Source organism: Panthera tigris, chromosome A1 (assembly GCF_018350195.1).
Source record: "Panthera tigris isolate Pti1 chromosome A1, P.tigris_Pti1_mat1.1, whole genome shotgun sequence".
Classification (NCBI taxonomy): Eukaryota; Metazoa; Chordata; class Mammalia; order Carnivora; family Felidae; genus Panthera; species Panthera tigris.
In genome coordinates this window covers 140,027,471-140,043,355 of record NC_056660.1, presented here as the reverse complement: position 1 = coordinate 140,043,355, position 15,885 = coordinate 140,027,471, and the positions used below count along the sequence as shown (strand labels likewise).

The 15,885-nt window shown below is 40.1% G+C and overlaps 1 protein-coding gene across 4 annotated transcripts in view; it reads right to left on the bottom strand.

Moving 5' to 3' along the window:
• IQGAP2 (IQ motif containing GTPase activating protein 2) overlaps positions 1-15,885 on the bottom strand; it is a 294,230-nt gene that overhangs the window by 88,749 nt on the left and 189,596 nt on the right. For 3 of the 4 annotated variants that reach the window (XM_042988699.1, XM_042988712.1, XM_042988703.1), the window contains exons 12-13: positions 13,452-13,576; positions 675-838 (exon numbers count right to left, since the gene is read on the bottom strand). In XM_042988699.1, the coding sequence (XP_042844633.1) occupies positions 675-838; positions 13,452-13,576 (289 nt within the window). Of the gene's footprint in view, positions 1-674; positions 839-10,325; positions 10,397-13,451; positions 13,577-15,885 lie in introns of those variants that run through there. The other variant, XM_007079831.2, reaches the window with a different exon arrangement.

Here is a 15,885-nt window from a genome sequence, read left to right as displayed (position 1 = left end):
GGGACTGTGGCCAGGTCAGTCTCTTCCTGTGCTGAGAACAAACCAGGCTCACACCTGCCCAGCACTGTATTCCCAGCCTGCACCATACTGCTTTCCGCCCACCTAACCAGCTCCTCCTTCCCTTCCAGGGGCAGCTCCTGTTCTCTCTCCCTGTCCACTCCTCTTAGGATTCTAGCCCACAAAAATCCATGGTCTCTGAAGTACTCGGTGCATACCTTGTTTTCACACTGTGTCACATACTCACCTCTACTGTTATTTAACTCCTATATAAGAATGCCCACTACCTCCATTTCTAAGCATCTTAAGAAGGACAGAGATCTTCAAATGTCATGCGTTCCTTCTACCCTTTTTCCCTCTACCACACACTATCCAGTACACTATGTATACAGTATGTGCTCAGTAAATAGCCAATGAATTGGAATCTGAACAAGAACTCACCCATCAGTGAGGTTTTAGTTAAAGTAAAAGCAGTGATTAGCTCTGGAGCCAGCTTCCTGCTCATGTTTGACACCAGGATAAAAATAGCCCTATTATTTCCATTTTGGTCCATAGGCAATTGTAGGAAGAGTATCTCATAAGTCGTAGGCAAAACAAATCAAGAAAACCCTCCCTCTCAGCCGTTCTCCCCCCACCCAGTCTGTAAATTTAAAAGCAACAAACCTACTAAGACTCACCATGAGTTTCTGCATTTTAGCATGGTATAAAACATCCTGGTAGTGCTGGGCGCAGTCTGGATCCACATCTTTGATCTTAGCAGTAGGTAAGAGCAGAGTATCTAAAGTTTTCAAAGCATTCCCTTCATCAATAGCTTCATTGATGTACCCTACAGCTACGATTCCTAGGGCAAGAAAAAAAGTTTTCCTCTTAAGTCACAATACATCATAAGTTCTCTAGAATCACCTATAAGAAACATGGAGTTAGAAAGGGGGTAGGGAACCCCCTGCACATAAAAAAACCTCTAAGAGCTAATAAGCAGAGCTAAGGCTGCAGGATACAAGGTCAGTGTACAGAAGTGTAGAGTATTTCTACACACACTCAGTGTACGATGTGAAAATGAAATGGAGGAGAAAATTCCATTTGGAATAGATTCCAATCACAAATACATTGTAACTACTTAAATCATAAACAGGAATAAATTTAACAAAAGAAGCTCGAGACACGTACGCTGAAAACCACAAAACACCACTGAAAAAAATTAAAGATGACCTAAATAAATGGAAAAATCATCTCATGTTCATGGATCCAAACAATACTGTTAAGGCGGAAATACTCCTCAAACTGATCAATAGATTCAGGGTAATCCCTATCAAAATCCCAATTGCATTTTTCTTTCAATTGACAAGCTGTATCTAAAATTCACATGTAAATGCAAGGGACCAAGAATAACCAACGCAGTGTTGAAAAAAGAACAAAACTGGAGTTCTCTTAACAATTTCAAAACTTACTACAAAGCTACAGTTAATCAATACTGCATGGTGCTGGCATAAGGATAGATGTACGGATCAATGGAAAAGAATTTAGAGTTCAGAAATAAACCCTTACATTTGTGGGCAACTGATTTTTGACAAGACTGCCAAGACAACTCAACAAGTACAAGTCTTTATAACAAATGGCACTGGGACAACTCGACATCCACATGCGTAAGAATGAAGCTGGACTCTCTACATCAGAGCCTACACAAAAAAGTAACTCAAAATGGATCACAGACTGAAGTGTAAAAGCTTAATCTACGTAACACTTAGATGAAAACATAGGAGTAAATCTTTGTGGCCATGGGTTAGGTGCTAGTTTTAATAGTGACACCAGAAACACAACTAAAGAAAAAAAATAAATACATGGGATGTAAAAATGCAAACTTTTATGCTTCAAAGGACACCAGAGAAAGTGAAGGCAATCTACAGAATGGGGGAAAATACTTGCAAATCCTCTATGTGATAAAAGACTCGTACACCTTATATACATGTATACCAGATATATAAGGAATTCTTACAACTCAACAATAAGAAAGGAAAACCCAATTTAAAATGGGTAAAGGCCTTGAACACACACTTCTTGAAAGAAGATATACAAATTGCTAATAATCGCATGAAAAGATACTCAATATTAGTTATCAGGAAAATGCAAATCCAAATCACAATGAGATACCACTTCATATCCACCAGGACGGCAATAAAAATAAGACAAACAGTAACAAGTGTGAAGATGTGCTGACACTGGAACTCTCATACACTGCTGGTGGGAATAGAAAATGGTAGTCATAATGGACAACAAGCAGTTCCTTAAAATACTAAACACAGAATTACCACGTGATCTAGCACTTCTACTCCTAGGTATATACACTTAAGGGAACCACAGGTTCACATAAAAACTTAGACACTATTCTACTTATATGAAATATCCACAATGGGAAAATCCACAGAAACACAGTAGACCAGTGGTTGCGGGTGGGGGGAACGGGAGGACAGGCAAAGGGGAGTGACTATACAAAGTATCTTCTCGGGGTGATGAAAATGTTATGAATTTAGATAGTGTGATGGTAGTACAACTTTTTAAATCCAAAAAAGTCACCATAAAAACAATCAATGGGTCAATTTTATGGTATATAAATTATATCTCAATGAAGCGGTTATAAAATGGGAGGACAACTTTATATACAAGTAGCAGGAGGAATGCTAACGTCTAGTGTAAACCTCACTTAGATAGCAGTGTGAAGGCAATGAGTGACAGAACCACAGGATAACAGAGCTGGAAAAATTTAATGTCGAGATGTACAGAAAAAAAACTGAAATACAAAGAGGTTTGGATATACATTCTATTCTTCAGATTACTTTACCACTTTGTGAAGGATGCCAAAACAGAGATAGTTCTAAATCAAACAATTCCCTATAGTATCAGTAGAGTGAATTTCCAGGTCCATACAGTCCAATGCTGTCCAATAGAACATTCTGTGATGATGAAAACGTTCTCTGACTGGGCTGCCCAATACACTACATGTAACTATTAGGCATTTAAAATGTGGCTAGTATGACTGAAGAACTTATTTTAAATTTTATCTAATTTTAATGATTAAAGTAGCTGCACGTAGTTGGGAAGTGTAGATAGGCCTCCTAGAGATTAACAGTCAGACATGTTTTTTAAGATAGTTTTAAGGTTTAGTTATGACTAATTACTATCACAAATTGTTTCTATGAAACCACCTGGTAAAATAACATCTGGAGCCCTAACTCATGGATATGCCAAAAGAATAATAACCGTATCTACCAGCTCAACCTTCTACTATCTCCATCATACCACAGGTTCTTAGGACATAGACTAGAAGGTCCAGGAAAGAAAAATACAGAGCAAAGTCATGGAACTTGACAAATTTTTGCAACACCAGCAAAGGGTATCTATTTGGAGGCCCATTCTCCGTACTACATTATTAAAAATAAATTATCAACCAGTCATAAAATACTACAGTATATGCAAGAATATACTTATATATAGTAGACATATGAACAACGTGGGGGTTAGGAGCACCAACACCCTGTGCAGTCAAAAATTCAGGTATAGGGAAGATGGCGGCATAGGAGGATGCTGGGGTCACCGCGTCCTGCGGATCACTTAGATTCCACCCACACCTGCCTAAATAACCCAGAAAATCGCCAGAAGACTAGCAGAACGGATTCTCCCGAGCCAAGCACAGATGAGAGGCCCACGGAAGAGGGTAGGAAGGGCGGAGAGGTGGTGCGCGCTGCATGGACTGGCGGGAGGGAGCCGGGGCGGAGGGGCAGCCTGCTGGCCAAGCAGAGCCCCGGAGTCTGGCTTGAAAAGCAGAGGGGCCGGAATGCGTGGGTTCTGCCAGCCAGCGGGACTTAACATCTGGAAGGTTATAAGTAAACAGCTCTGCTCAGAGAACGGGAGGGCTGGAGGACAACGGGAGGGAGAGTTGTTGAGTCCTGGACGACAGAGCGCAGCTTGGAGGGGAACAAAGGCGCTGGCCAGCGCCATCTCCCTCGCCCATCCCCCAGCCAAAACCCCAAGGGAACCAGTTCCTGTCAGGGAACTTGCTTGCACCTCGCAAACACTGAATGCTGTGTTTCTGCGGATTCATCCCTCCGGCGGGTCTGACTCCCTCCCGGTGCCACAGGGCCCCTCCAGAAGCGGATCTCTGAAGAAAAAGTGAGCTGAGCCTACCCCTCCTGCCCCTGTGCACTTGGTGATCCACCCCAGCTAATACGCCAGATCCCGAGCACCACAAGCCTGGCAGTGTGCAAGTACCCCAGACAGGGGCCACACCACCCCACAGTGAATCCTGCCCCTAGGAGAGGGGAAGAGAAAGTACACACCGGTTTGACTGTGGCCCCAGCAGTGGGCTGGGGGCAGACATCGGGTCAGACTGCGGCCCCGCCCACCAACGCAAGTTATTCAAGACAGCACAGGGGAAGTGCCCTGCAGGTCCGCACCACTCCAGGGACTATTGAAAATGACGAAATGGAAGAATTCCCCTCAAAAGAATCTCCAGGAAATAACAACAGCTAACGAACTGATCAAAAAGGATTGAAACAATATAACAGAAAGTGAATTTAGAATAATAGTCATAAAATTAATCGCTGGGCTTGAAAACAGTATAGAGGACAGCAGAGAATCTCTTGCTACAGAGATCAAGGGACTAAGGAACAGGCAGGAGGAGCTAAAAAATGCTATTAATGATCTGCAAAATAAAATGGAGACAACCACGGCTCAGATAGAAGAGGCAGAGGAGAGAATAGGTGAACTAGAAGATAAAATTACGGAAAAAGAAGAAGCTGAGAAAAAGAAGAAGCTGAGAAAAAGAGATAAAAAAATCCAGGAGTATGAGGGGAAAATTAGAGAACTAAGTGATGCACTAAAGAGAAATAATCTACGCATAATTGGTATTCCAGAGAAGGAAGAGAGAGGGAAAGGTGCTGAAGGTGTACTTGAAGAAATCATAGCTGAGAACTTCCCTGATCTGGGGAAGGAAAAAGGCACTGAAATCCAAGATGCACAGAGAACTCCCTTCAGACGTAACTTGAATCGATCTTCTGCACGACATATCATAGTGAAACTGGCAAAATACAAGGATAAAGAGAAAATTCTGAAAGCAGCTAGGGATAAAAGTGCTCTAACATATAAAGGGAGACCTATAAGACTCATGAACGATCTCTCTGAAACTTGGTAGGCCAGAAAGGAATGGCAGGAGATCTTCAATGTGAGGAACAGGAAAAAATATGCAGCCGAGAATCCTTTATCCAGCAAGTCTGTCATTTAGAATAAAAGGAGAGATAAAGGTCTTCCCAAACAAACAAAAACTGAAGGAATTCGTCACCACTAAACCAGCCCTACAAGAGATTCTAAGGGGGATCCTGTGAGACAAAGTACCAGAGACATCGCTACAAGCATGAAACCTACGGACATCATAATGATTCTAAACCCATATCTTTCTATAATAACACTGAATGTAAATGGACTAAATGCACCAACCAAAAGACATAAGGTATCAGAATGGATAAAAAACAAGACCCATCTATTTGCTATCTACAAGAGACTCATTTTAGACCTGAGGACACCTTTAGATTGAGAGTGAGGGGATGGAGAACTATTTATCATGCTACTGGAAGTCAAAAGAAAGCTGGAGTAGCCATACTTATATCAGACAAACTAGACTTTAAATTAAAGGCTGTAACAAGAGATGAAGAAGGGCATTATAGAATCATTACAGGGTCTATCCATCAGGAAGAGCTAACAATTATAAATGTCTATGCGCCAAATATGGGAGCCCCCAAATATATAAAACAATTACTCATAAACATAAGCAACCTTATTGATAAGAATGTGGTCATTGCAGGGGACTTCAACACTCCACTTACAGAAATGGATAGATCATCTAGACACACGGTCAATAAAGAAACAAGGGCCCTGAATGATACACTGGATCAGATGGACTTGACAGATATATTTAGAATTCTGCATCCCAAAGCAACAGAATATACTTTCTTCTCGAGTGCACATGGAACATTCTCCAAGATAGATCATATACTGGGTCACAAAACAGCCCTTCATAAGTATACAAGAATTGAGATCATACCATGCATACTTTCAGACCACAATGCTATGAAGCTTGAAATCAACCACAGGAAAAAGTCTGGAAAACCTCCAAAAGCATGGAGGTTAAAGAACACCCTTCTAAAGAACGAGTGGGTCAACCAGGCAATTCGAGAAGAAATCAAAAAATATATGGAAACAAACGAAAATGAAAAGACAACAATCCAAACGCTTTGGGACGCAGCGAAGGCAGTCCTGAGAGGAAAATACATTGCCATCCAGGCCTATCTCAAGAAACAAGAAAAATCCCAAATACAAAATCTAACAGCACACCTAAAGGAAATAGAAGCAGAACAGCAAAGGCAGCCTAAACCCAGCAGAAGAAGAGAAATAATAAAGATCAGAGCAGAAATAAACAATATAGAATCTAAAAAAACGGTAGAGCAGATCAACGAAACCAAGAGTTGGTTTTTTGAAAAAATAAACAAAATTGACAAACCTCTAGCCAGGCTTCTCAAAAAGAAAAGGGAGATGACCCAAATAGATAAAATCATGAATGAAAATGGAATGATTACAACCAATCCCTCAGAGATACAAACAATTATCAGGGAATACTATGAAAAATTATTTGCCAACAAACTGGACAACCTGGAAGAAATGGACAAATTCTTAAACACCCACACGCTTCCAAAACTCAATCATGAGGAAACAGAAAGCTTGAACAGACCCATAACCAGCGAAGAAATTGAATCAGTCATCAAAAATCTCCCAACAAATAAGAGTCCAGGACCAGATGGCTTCCCAGGGGAGTTCTACCAGACGTTTAAAGCAGAGATAACACCTATCCTTCTCAAGCTATTCCAAAAAATAGAAAGGGAAGGAAAACTTCCAGACTCATTCTATGAAGCTAGTATTACTTTGATTCCTAAACCAGACAGAGACCCAGTAAAAAAAAGAGAACCACAGGCCAATATCCCTGATGAATATGGATGCAAAAACTCTCAATAAGATACTAGCAAATTGAATTCAACAGCATATAAAAAGAATTATTCACCATGATCAAGTGGCATTCACTCCTGGGATACAGGGATGGTTGAACATTCGCAAATCAATCAACGTGATACATCACATTAATAAAAGAAAAGATAAGAACCATATGATCCTGTCAATCGATGCAGAAAAGGCATATGACAAAATTCAGCACACTTTCTTAATAAAAACCCTTCAGAAAGTCGGGATAGAAGGAACATACTTAAACATCATAAAAGCCATTTATGAAAAGCCCACAGCTAACATCATCCTCAATGGGGAAAAACTGAGAGCTTTTTCCCTGAGATCAGGAACATGACAGGGATGTCCACTCTCACTGCTGTTGTTTAACAGTGTCGGAAGTGCTAGCATCAGCAATCAGACAATAAAAGGAAATCAAAGGCATCAAAATTGGCAAAGATGAAATCAAGCTTTCACTTTTTGCGGATGACATGATCTTATACATGGAAAATCCGATAGACTCCACCAAAAGTCTGCTAGAACTGATACATGAATTCAGCAAAGTTGCAGGATACAAAATCAATGTACAGAAATCAGTTGCATTCTTATACACTAATAATGAAGCAACCGAAAGACAAATAAAGAAACTGATCCCATTCACAATTACACCAAGAAGCATAAAATACCTAGGGATAAATCTAACCAAAGATGTACAAGATCTGTATTCTGAAAACTATAGAAAGCTTATGAAGGAAATTGAAGAAGATATAAAGAAATGGAAAAACATTCTGTGCTCATGGATTGGAAGAATAAATATTGTCAAAATGTCAATACTACCCAAAGCTATCTACACATTCAATGCAATCCCAATCAAAATTGCACCAGCATTCTTCTTGAAACTAGAACAAGCAATCCTAAAATTCATATGGAACCACAAAAGGCCCCGAATAGCCAAAGTAATTCTGAAGAAGAAGACCAAAGCAGGAGGCCTCACAATCCCAGACTTTAGCCTCTACTACAAAGCTGTAATCATCAAGACAGCATGGTATTGGCACAAAAACAGACACATAGACCAATGGAATAGAATAGAAACCCCAGAACTAGACCCACAAACGTATGGCCAACTAATCTTTGACAAAGCAGGAAAGAACATCCAATGGAAAAAAGACAGTCTGTTTAACAAATGGTGCTGGGAGAACTGGACAGCAACATGCAGAAGATTGAAACTAGACCACTTTCTCACACCATTCACAAAAACAAACTCAAAATGGATAAAGGACCTAAATGTGAGACAGGAAACCATCAAAACCCTAGAGGAGAAAGCAGGAAAAGACGTCTCTGACCTCAGCCGTAGCAATCTCTTACTTGACACATCCCCAAAGGCAAGGGAATTAAAAGCAAAAATAAACTACTGGGACCTCATGAAAACAAAAAGCTTCTGCACAGCAAAGGAAACAACCAACAAAACTAAAAGGCAACCAACGGAATGGGAAAAGATATTTGCAAATGACATATTGGACAAAGGGCTAGTATCCAAAATCTGTAAAGAGCTCACCAAACTCCACACCCGAAAAACAAATAACCCGGTGAAGAAATGGGCAGAAAACATGAATAGACACTTCTCTAAAGAAGACATCCAGATGGCCAACAGGCACATGAAAAGATGCTCAACGTCGCTCCTCATCAGGGAAATACAAATCAAAACCACACTCAGATATCACCTCACGCCAGTCAGAGTGGCCGAAATGAACAAATCAGACTATAGATGCTGGAGAGGATGTGGAGAAACGGGAACCCTCTTGCACTGTTGGTGGGAATGCAAACTGGGACAGCCACTCTGGAAAACAGTGTGGAGGTTCCTCAGAAAATTAAAAATAGACCTACTCTATGACCCAGCAATAGCACTGCTAGGAATTTACCCAAGGGATACAGGAGTACTGATGCAAAGGGGCACTTGTACCCCAATGTTTATAGCAGCACTCTCAACAATAGCCAAATTATGGAAAGAGCCTAAATGTCCATCAACTGATGAATGGATAAAGAAATTGTGGTTTACATACATAATGGAGTACTACGTGGCAATGAGAAAGAATGAAAAATGGCCCTTTGTAGCAATGTGGATGGAACTGGAGAGTGTGATGCTAAGTGAAATAAGCCATACAGAGAAAGACAGATACCATATGGTTTCACTCTTATGTGGATCCTGAGAAACGTAACAGAAACCCATGGGGGAGGGGAAGGAAAAAAAAAAAAAAAAGAGGTTAGAGTGGGAGAGAGCCAAAGCATAAGAGACTGTTAAAAACTGAGAACAAACTGAGGGTTGATGGGGGGTGGGAGGGAGGGGAGGGTGGGTGATGGGTATTGAGGAGGGCACATTTTGGGATGAGCACTGGGTGTTGTATGGAAACCAATTTGACAATAAATTTCATATATTGAAAAAAAAATCAGGTATAATTTTTTACTCCCCCCAAATTTAACTAATCAGAGCTTACTACTGGCTGGAAGCCTCAGTAATAACATAGTCAAGTAACATGTATTCTTACAATGAGTAAGCCAGAGAAAAGAAAATGTTAAGAAAATCCTAAGAGAAAATATATTTAGAGTACTCTACTGATTAAAAAAAAAAAACCATATAGTTCAAACCACGCTGTTCAAGGGTCAACTGTATATGCACACACATATACACACACACACAAACGGGGTTTTTTCACTTCCCAGCTTAGTGCTGATGTACAAGAACTAGGAAAGAAGGTCAACATTAACAAGCAGTAAGTTTTGAAAATAAATATTCCTAAAGCCAAACTCACTATTTCTCATTCTGTCAGTTATTTTTTCAAACACAATCATCAGTCACTTTACAAATGTGACATGCTATGGAATAAAGTAGTTATAATTTTTAAGAAGTATCTTCATCCCGATATTCATATGCTAAGAATGAAGAGATTTATCTGTAGAAGAAAAGGGATGATCTAAAAGGCCATAAATTATTCTAGATTCTAACACTTAAACATGTTTGAAGGAAAAGCAAAAATAGTTCCCTAACACTCAAGTTACATGATCTGAAAACATTGGAAGAACTCAGGAAAGTCTAAGTACTATCCACATACAAGGTATTATCGTTTTACCCTGTAGTAGTTACAACCTGGAGAGCATGGGATACTTCATATCATTCCCTGGACATGAAGTCTCTTCGGTAGACTGTTCCAAATACTTTTAAACACTCCATCCAAAAATGATCTTAACAGAACTATGTCTGAGAAAGAGAATATGTGTTCCTAATGGCCAGTCACCTGGGACTGAGTGCATTCCAGCTGACTTGGTTGAAACCACTTGTTTAAGTTTTTGTTTGGTATGTTTCTAAGAACACAAGCTACTGAGGTCATAGTAAATGACCTCACAGGACATGTAAGACCTACCCAGAAGCCACCAGGGCACATGCGCATCACTTCCTCTGTTTATAAAAGAAGGGAAAATCCCATTGCTGAGCCCCAGTTCATGACCCACTTCTTTAAACCATCACAGAGACTATAATGTTCTATTCCAGTGAGACAGTGGATATTCTCTTACAGCTCATGCATTTGAGATAGCAGATGAGTTAACCTACAAAGACAAGTACCTACTAAATTAAAAAGCAAAAATTCAAAGAACAAAACTACCTTGTTTAGGCTACGTGGTTAAACTGATGCTCCTCTCTGGCTCTAGCAGGAAAAGTGAACTTTCCAGGAAGAAATCAACAGAGCCTCCAAGTCTGAGGAAATGCACTTAGCATCTTCTCTATTAAATGCACCTTCCACATTTAGCATTTCCATTAGCTGTGGTACCTTATCCACATCACAATTCAGACACAGGATTAGACCTTGAAGTGTGTGTGTGGCAGGGGCAGGGTGGGAAGGGTAATACACTTTCAAGGTGTCCATGAAAAATCCTTAGCTCTTTGGGGTGGTTTAATTACTATACTGTGCAATTTATGTCTGTTCACAATGGTGTATATTTTTATGTAGCTTTTAAAACAATTACATAAACAGAGGATATCACACTCAAGAATTCAAGAACTTTGAACAAAAATACCTCATTGTGACCTAATAAAACAAACCAAAGCACAGAGAAATTATATATTCTGCACTGAGTTCTCCAAATTCTAGAAAGGAAATGGGATAAAGAAGTCTCTGAAATAACTATTGTGGTTATGGCATATGCCCTTCATGACATGATAATCAAAGGAAATATGATAACAGCCATGTGACGTACAGCCCATGGAAAATACATGCAGTGTAGATGCCTATACAGACAAATCGATACCAATCCAAAGATACCAATCCAAAAATATTTCTGCTTAGATATAACACCCACCTAACAAAAAGCCATTCTTTTGTTAAGTGATACAAATGTTACTTGTTTTTCTTTTCCTAAAAAAAAGCAAAAGCTCTACTGGATAGTCTGCAACAAAAATGGCATCCTCCACCCTGCTTTTTAATTAACGTCCAGAATGGGAGTAAAAGTACAACCATTTAGCACTGAGAACTAATGCACCTTTGCCATAAAAGCAGCACATATAGAAATTACCAAAGGCCTGGACTGTGGGTATTGCCAGCAAGAACTAGGAAAAAATGAGAAAACAAAGATGGGACCTGATTCTTAGTTTTGCTTACCGAAACAGAGGAGTCCTACTCTTGAATTGCATTAGCCAAAGCACTCAAACGATTGCTGCAGGAAACTCAAGAGTGTGCAGCTGGGAGTCAAGTAGCAGGGCAGGAGGGCAGGGGGCTGGGGGTGTGAACTTTGTAACAGGACATACACTAGTGTCCGTCCAGACCAGACGATATCAAACATCTGCTCACATTAGTGCTTCCCTCTTGACTAACATCTGGCAAGAACCACCAGCGACCAAGGCAACGTGTCAGAAAAAAGCTAAGTGGGCTGTGTGCAAACTGTCCGATTGCAGGGATTCCAAAATATCTCAAAGGACACGCAGAGAGGCAGCAGCAAGCTGTGTGGTCAGAGAAGAGGAAATTTAGACTTATATAACTTAAAAAGGACAAAATGAAGAAACTGCCTGGATATATGTGTAACAGTGGCCCATCTGTGAATATGATGTCAAAGCAGCATATCTGAATACATGTTATCTATTAGGCACCTAGAGTAAGATGTTTAACAACAACAACAACAACAACAAAACAAACGCTGCCATGATACTGGGCACAGGGCTCATAGGAAAGAGTAAAGAAAGCAAAGCAGATTATGCAAATGCAATTAAATAACAAAGTCATATGTTTTTATCTCGACAGGGATTTTACTATCCCAAAGTTAGATTCTGCCTTAGAAGACCAGACCTAAGACCTCACCAAAACGCACTAGAACAGCCTAAACGTGTGAGAGAACTATCTGCCTATTGGGTCAGCAAACTTAGAATGAGTTATAGGTCAAAGATGGAGGACAGAGGGGAGGTCACGGACATCAGCGATCTTAATCTAAATGTTGCTGACAAATCAAAGAGCTCAGAGGAAGCCAAAGATGATGGTGCTAGTTTGTTTTTATGATGAAACAGACCACGTGGAACTTGAATGTGATAGTTCATGCTACAGGAAAGCAGTGACTACACTGATTGCTTAGTTACAGAGCTCTTGATTCCACACTCTGTTTTTGCAAGCAAGAGGCAAATGATAAGGAGGCAAGTGTATCTTCAAGAAAGCATGTTTCAGAGCATATCTTCTTGGGATTGTCCATTTTCACGCAGGTAGCTCATAATTTCTAGATACACAGTCAATCATCAATCATGGTATGTGATCCTAAAGCAACAGTTAGTTTTTGTTCCAATTTCTTCTTAGGGTAGGAACATGTTCAAACTTCAAAAAAAAAAAAAAAAGCCCAAATAAAAGATCAAAATAAAGTTGAGCATCTAAAAAATTGAGTTATGGGGCACCTGGGTGGCTCAGTCAGTGAAGCGTCCGACTCCCACTCAGGTCATGATCTCACCGTTCGTGGGTTCGAGCCCTGTGTTGGGCTCTGTGCTGACAGCTCAGAGCCTGGAGCCTGCTTCAGATTCTGTCTCCCCCTCTCTCTCTGCCCCTCCCCTGTTCATGCTCTGTGTCTCTCTCCAAAATGAATAACATTAAAAAAAATTTTAAAAACTGAGTTAACTAGAGTATTCACCTGTGAAGTATAAATAAGAAAACATGAGGACTTCTGTTTACATATTTTTACCCCATCCTTTTATGTCTTTTTATGTATGCTTTGTAATGCATATACGGTGACACAGTATAACAGGCATAAAATTTATATATACACATGCGTATCAGGGAAGAGTGCTCTCTTGGGGCTCCATGAGCAAAAATCTGCATTCCTAATCTAGGGAACTAAGTAGTCCAGAAACCTTAGTTGCTCATTATACTATGTGAAGGAACGTGTTCCATACTTACGATCGTTTTCTTCTTGAATTTGAATATTCACCGTATCTATACACTTCTGAATTTCATTCCAGCTTAAATTCTCTTGCCCTTGGGATAAGGCTTCCAGCTTCATGGTGAATAGTGCATTTGTGTAACTGTGGAAGAGAAGAGAATCATTAACACTAATCAGAGACACTCACTCTTTGTTCATTTTGTGCATCTCAAATTTGGCACATGGCCAAAAGTAGATGCTATAAGGTTAAAAAGGAGAAAGACACATGAAATGTTCTTTCACACCTTTGTGAACATACAACAAGCTCACTTATATTACATTTTTTTTCTTAAAGATACTTTATGTACAAATGCTGGTTTTTTTTAAATTTTTTTTTTAATGTTTGTTTATTTTTCAAAGAGAGACAGAGCATGAACGGGGGAGGGTCAGAGAGAGAGGGAGACACAGAATCAGAAACAAATGCTGTTTAATGAAAGTACCTCAAAATCCAACCTTGTACCCAACTTAAGCAAAAAAAAAAAAAAAAAACAAAAAAAACAAAAAAAACAAAAAAAACCCTTGAAGTCCTCAACTCTACGAAACTGCTTTCTTCCCCCTCAGTTACTAATTTTCCTTGCCTTTGCATGTTTTGACTCTGTTGAGGCTGTAGGTAATTTTTTTTTAAGTTGGCTCCAAGCCCAGCATGGAGCTCAACATGGGATTTGAATTCACAACACTGAGATCAAGCCCTGAGCTGAGATCAAGAGTCAGATGCTTAACCAAGTGAGCCACCCAGGCATGCCCCAGATAAGTTTTATGTGATAAAATTCAGAATTACCATGGTTCTCAACCATGGTTCTCAACCCTTCTCATTTTTCTTGTTCCTTCCAGAAACCCTGATGAATAACACACATTTTCACTATACATTTTCTTGATAAGGTGGTATAGGGGTTGAATCAGAATGTTGTAAAATCCCTCCTCACCTGTCCATTTTTCGTAAGTCTCCACAGCACCTACTGAAAAACCTCCCTCTGTGTCCAGTCACTGCCACGGCACTCTTATACCTCATTTCTGACCTCTGACCCTCTTTATTATGGAAAACAGAGTTTGGTCAACCACCTCAATTACTTGCCTTGGTTGGGGAATTTTAGGGAAAAAAAATTATCCACCTTGATATGTTAAGAAACTGTCATTTCTCAACAATTTTCCCAGTTAAAAATCACAGAACCAATGTTGCAACTGTAAGCTACCATGAGCTACTCTAGCCTAAAGTAAAGAAACTCAATAGTTTAGTTTGCTTTTGCATTGCACCATGGAAATAAAGATCAGTCTTCTACGTACATATTTATTCACTATGCATTTTGACTTCTGAATAGCATCTTTGGATTGCTAACAGCAGAGGTTAAAAAAAGGAACCTCACGTTCAGTTTATTTTTTTTAACGTTTATTTATTTATTTTTGAGAAAGGGAGAGACACAGCATGAACAGGGGAGGGTCAGAGAGAGGGAGACACAGAATCTGAAGCAGGCTCCAGGCTCTGAGCCATCAGCACAGAGCCTGACGCGGGGCTAGAACTCACGGACCACGAGATCATGACCTGAGCCGAAGTCGGCTGCTTAACCGAATGAGCCACCCAGGCGCCCTAATAACATCATGTTCAGTTTAAAATTGTTTTCCTGGGACGCCTGGGTGGCTCAGTCAGTTGAGTGTCTGCCTCTTGGTTTCAGCTCAGGTCACGACTTCACCGTTTGTGGGTTTGAGCCCCGTGCTGGGTTCTGCACTAACAGAGCACCACTCGCTTGCCAAATAAACAAACTATTGAAAAAAATTGTTTTCCTGATTGTGACCAATTTTCTCAAAATTCTGCGTGCTTAAAGGTGCACAGAGTGCCTACAGAGTGTAGCTTGAGAGGGAAAAACATCATTCAGTGTAGGAAGTGGTGGCGATGATCCTTTATCTGTGACCGAATGAGGGATCACTAAATTCAGGCCTGAAACTGGCTGTCGTGTTTGAGATTTTCACCCTACCACTCCTTACAAGCCTAGGAAAACACTCTGCTGCACTAGTAATATATAAATAATACTGGATACAATAACAAAATGGATAAACTTCAACTTGCATTTGTTAATACCCCTTATAGACAGAGACCATTCTGTAAGCAAATGCGAAATCCCCATGGGCATTTCACATGCTTAACATCTAAATGATGATTCGATGGGAATAAAACGAGAAAGCTTAAGGAGGAATGCAGAAAAAAATCCCAGAATTGCACGTTGTTTCTTTAGAAACAAAATGAATCAACGATGGCCAAAAGGAAGAGATTTTACAAGTGATGCAGCAGAACTCCACTGGCTTTTCCATGTGAGGATGAGTGTCCGGTACTAAGGGACCAACCACAGAAAATACTCTGCAGTTCACCCTCACAGAGAGATCTGAGTCCTTTCCCTCCACACCTCTCTGAGCTCTCCTCAC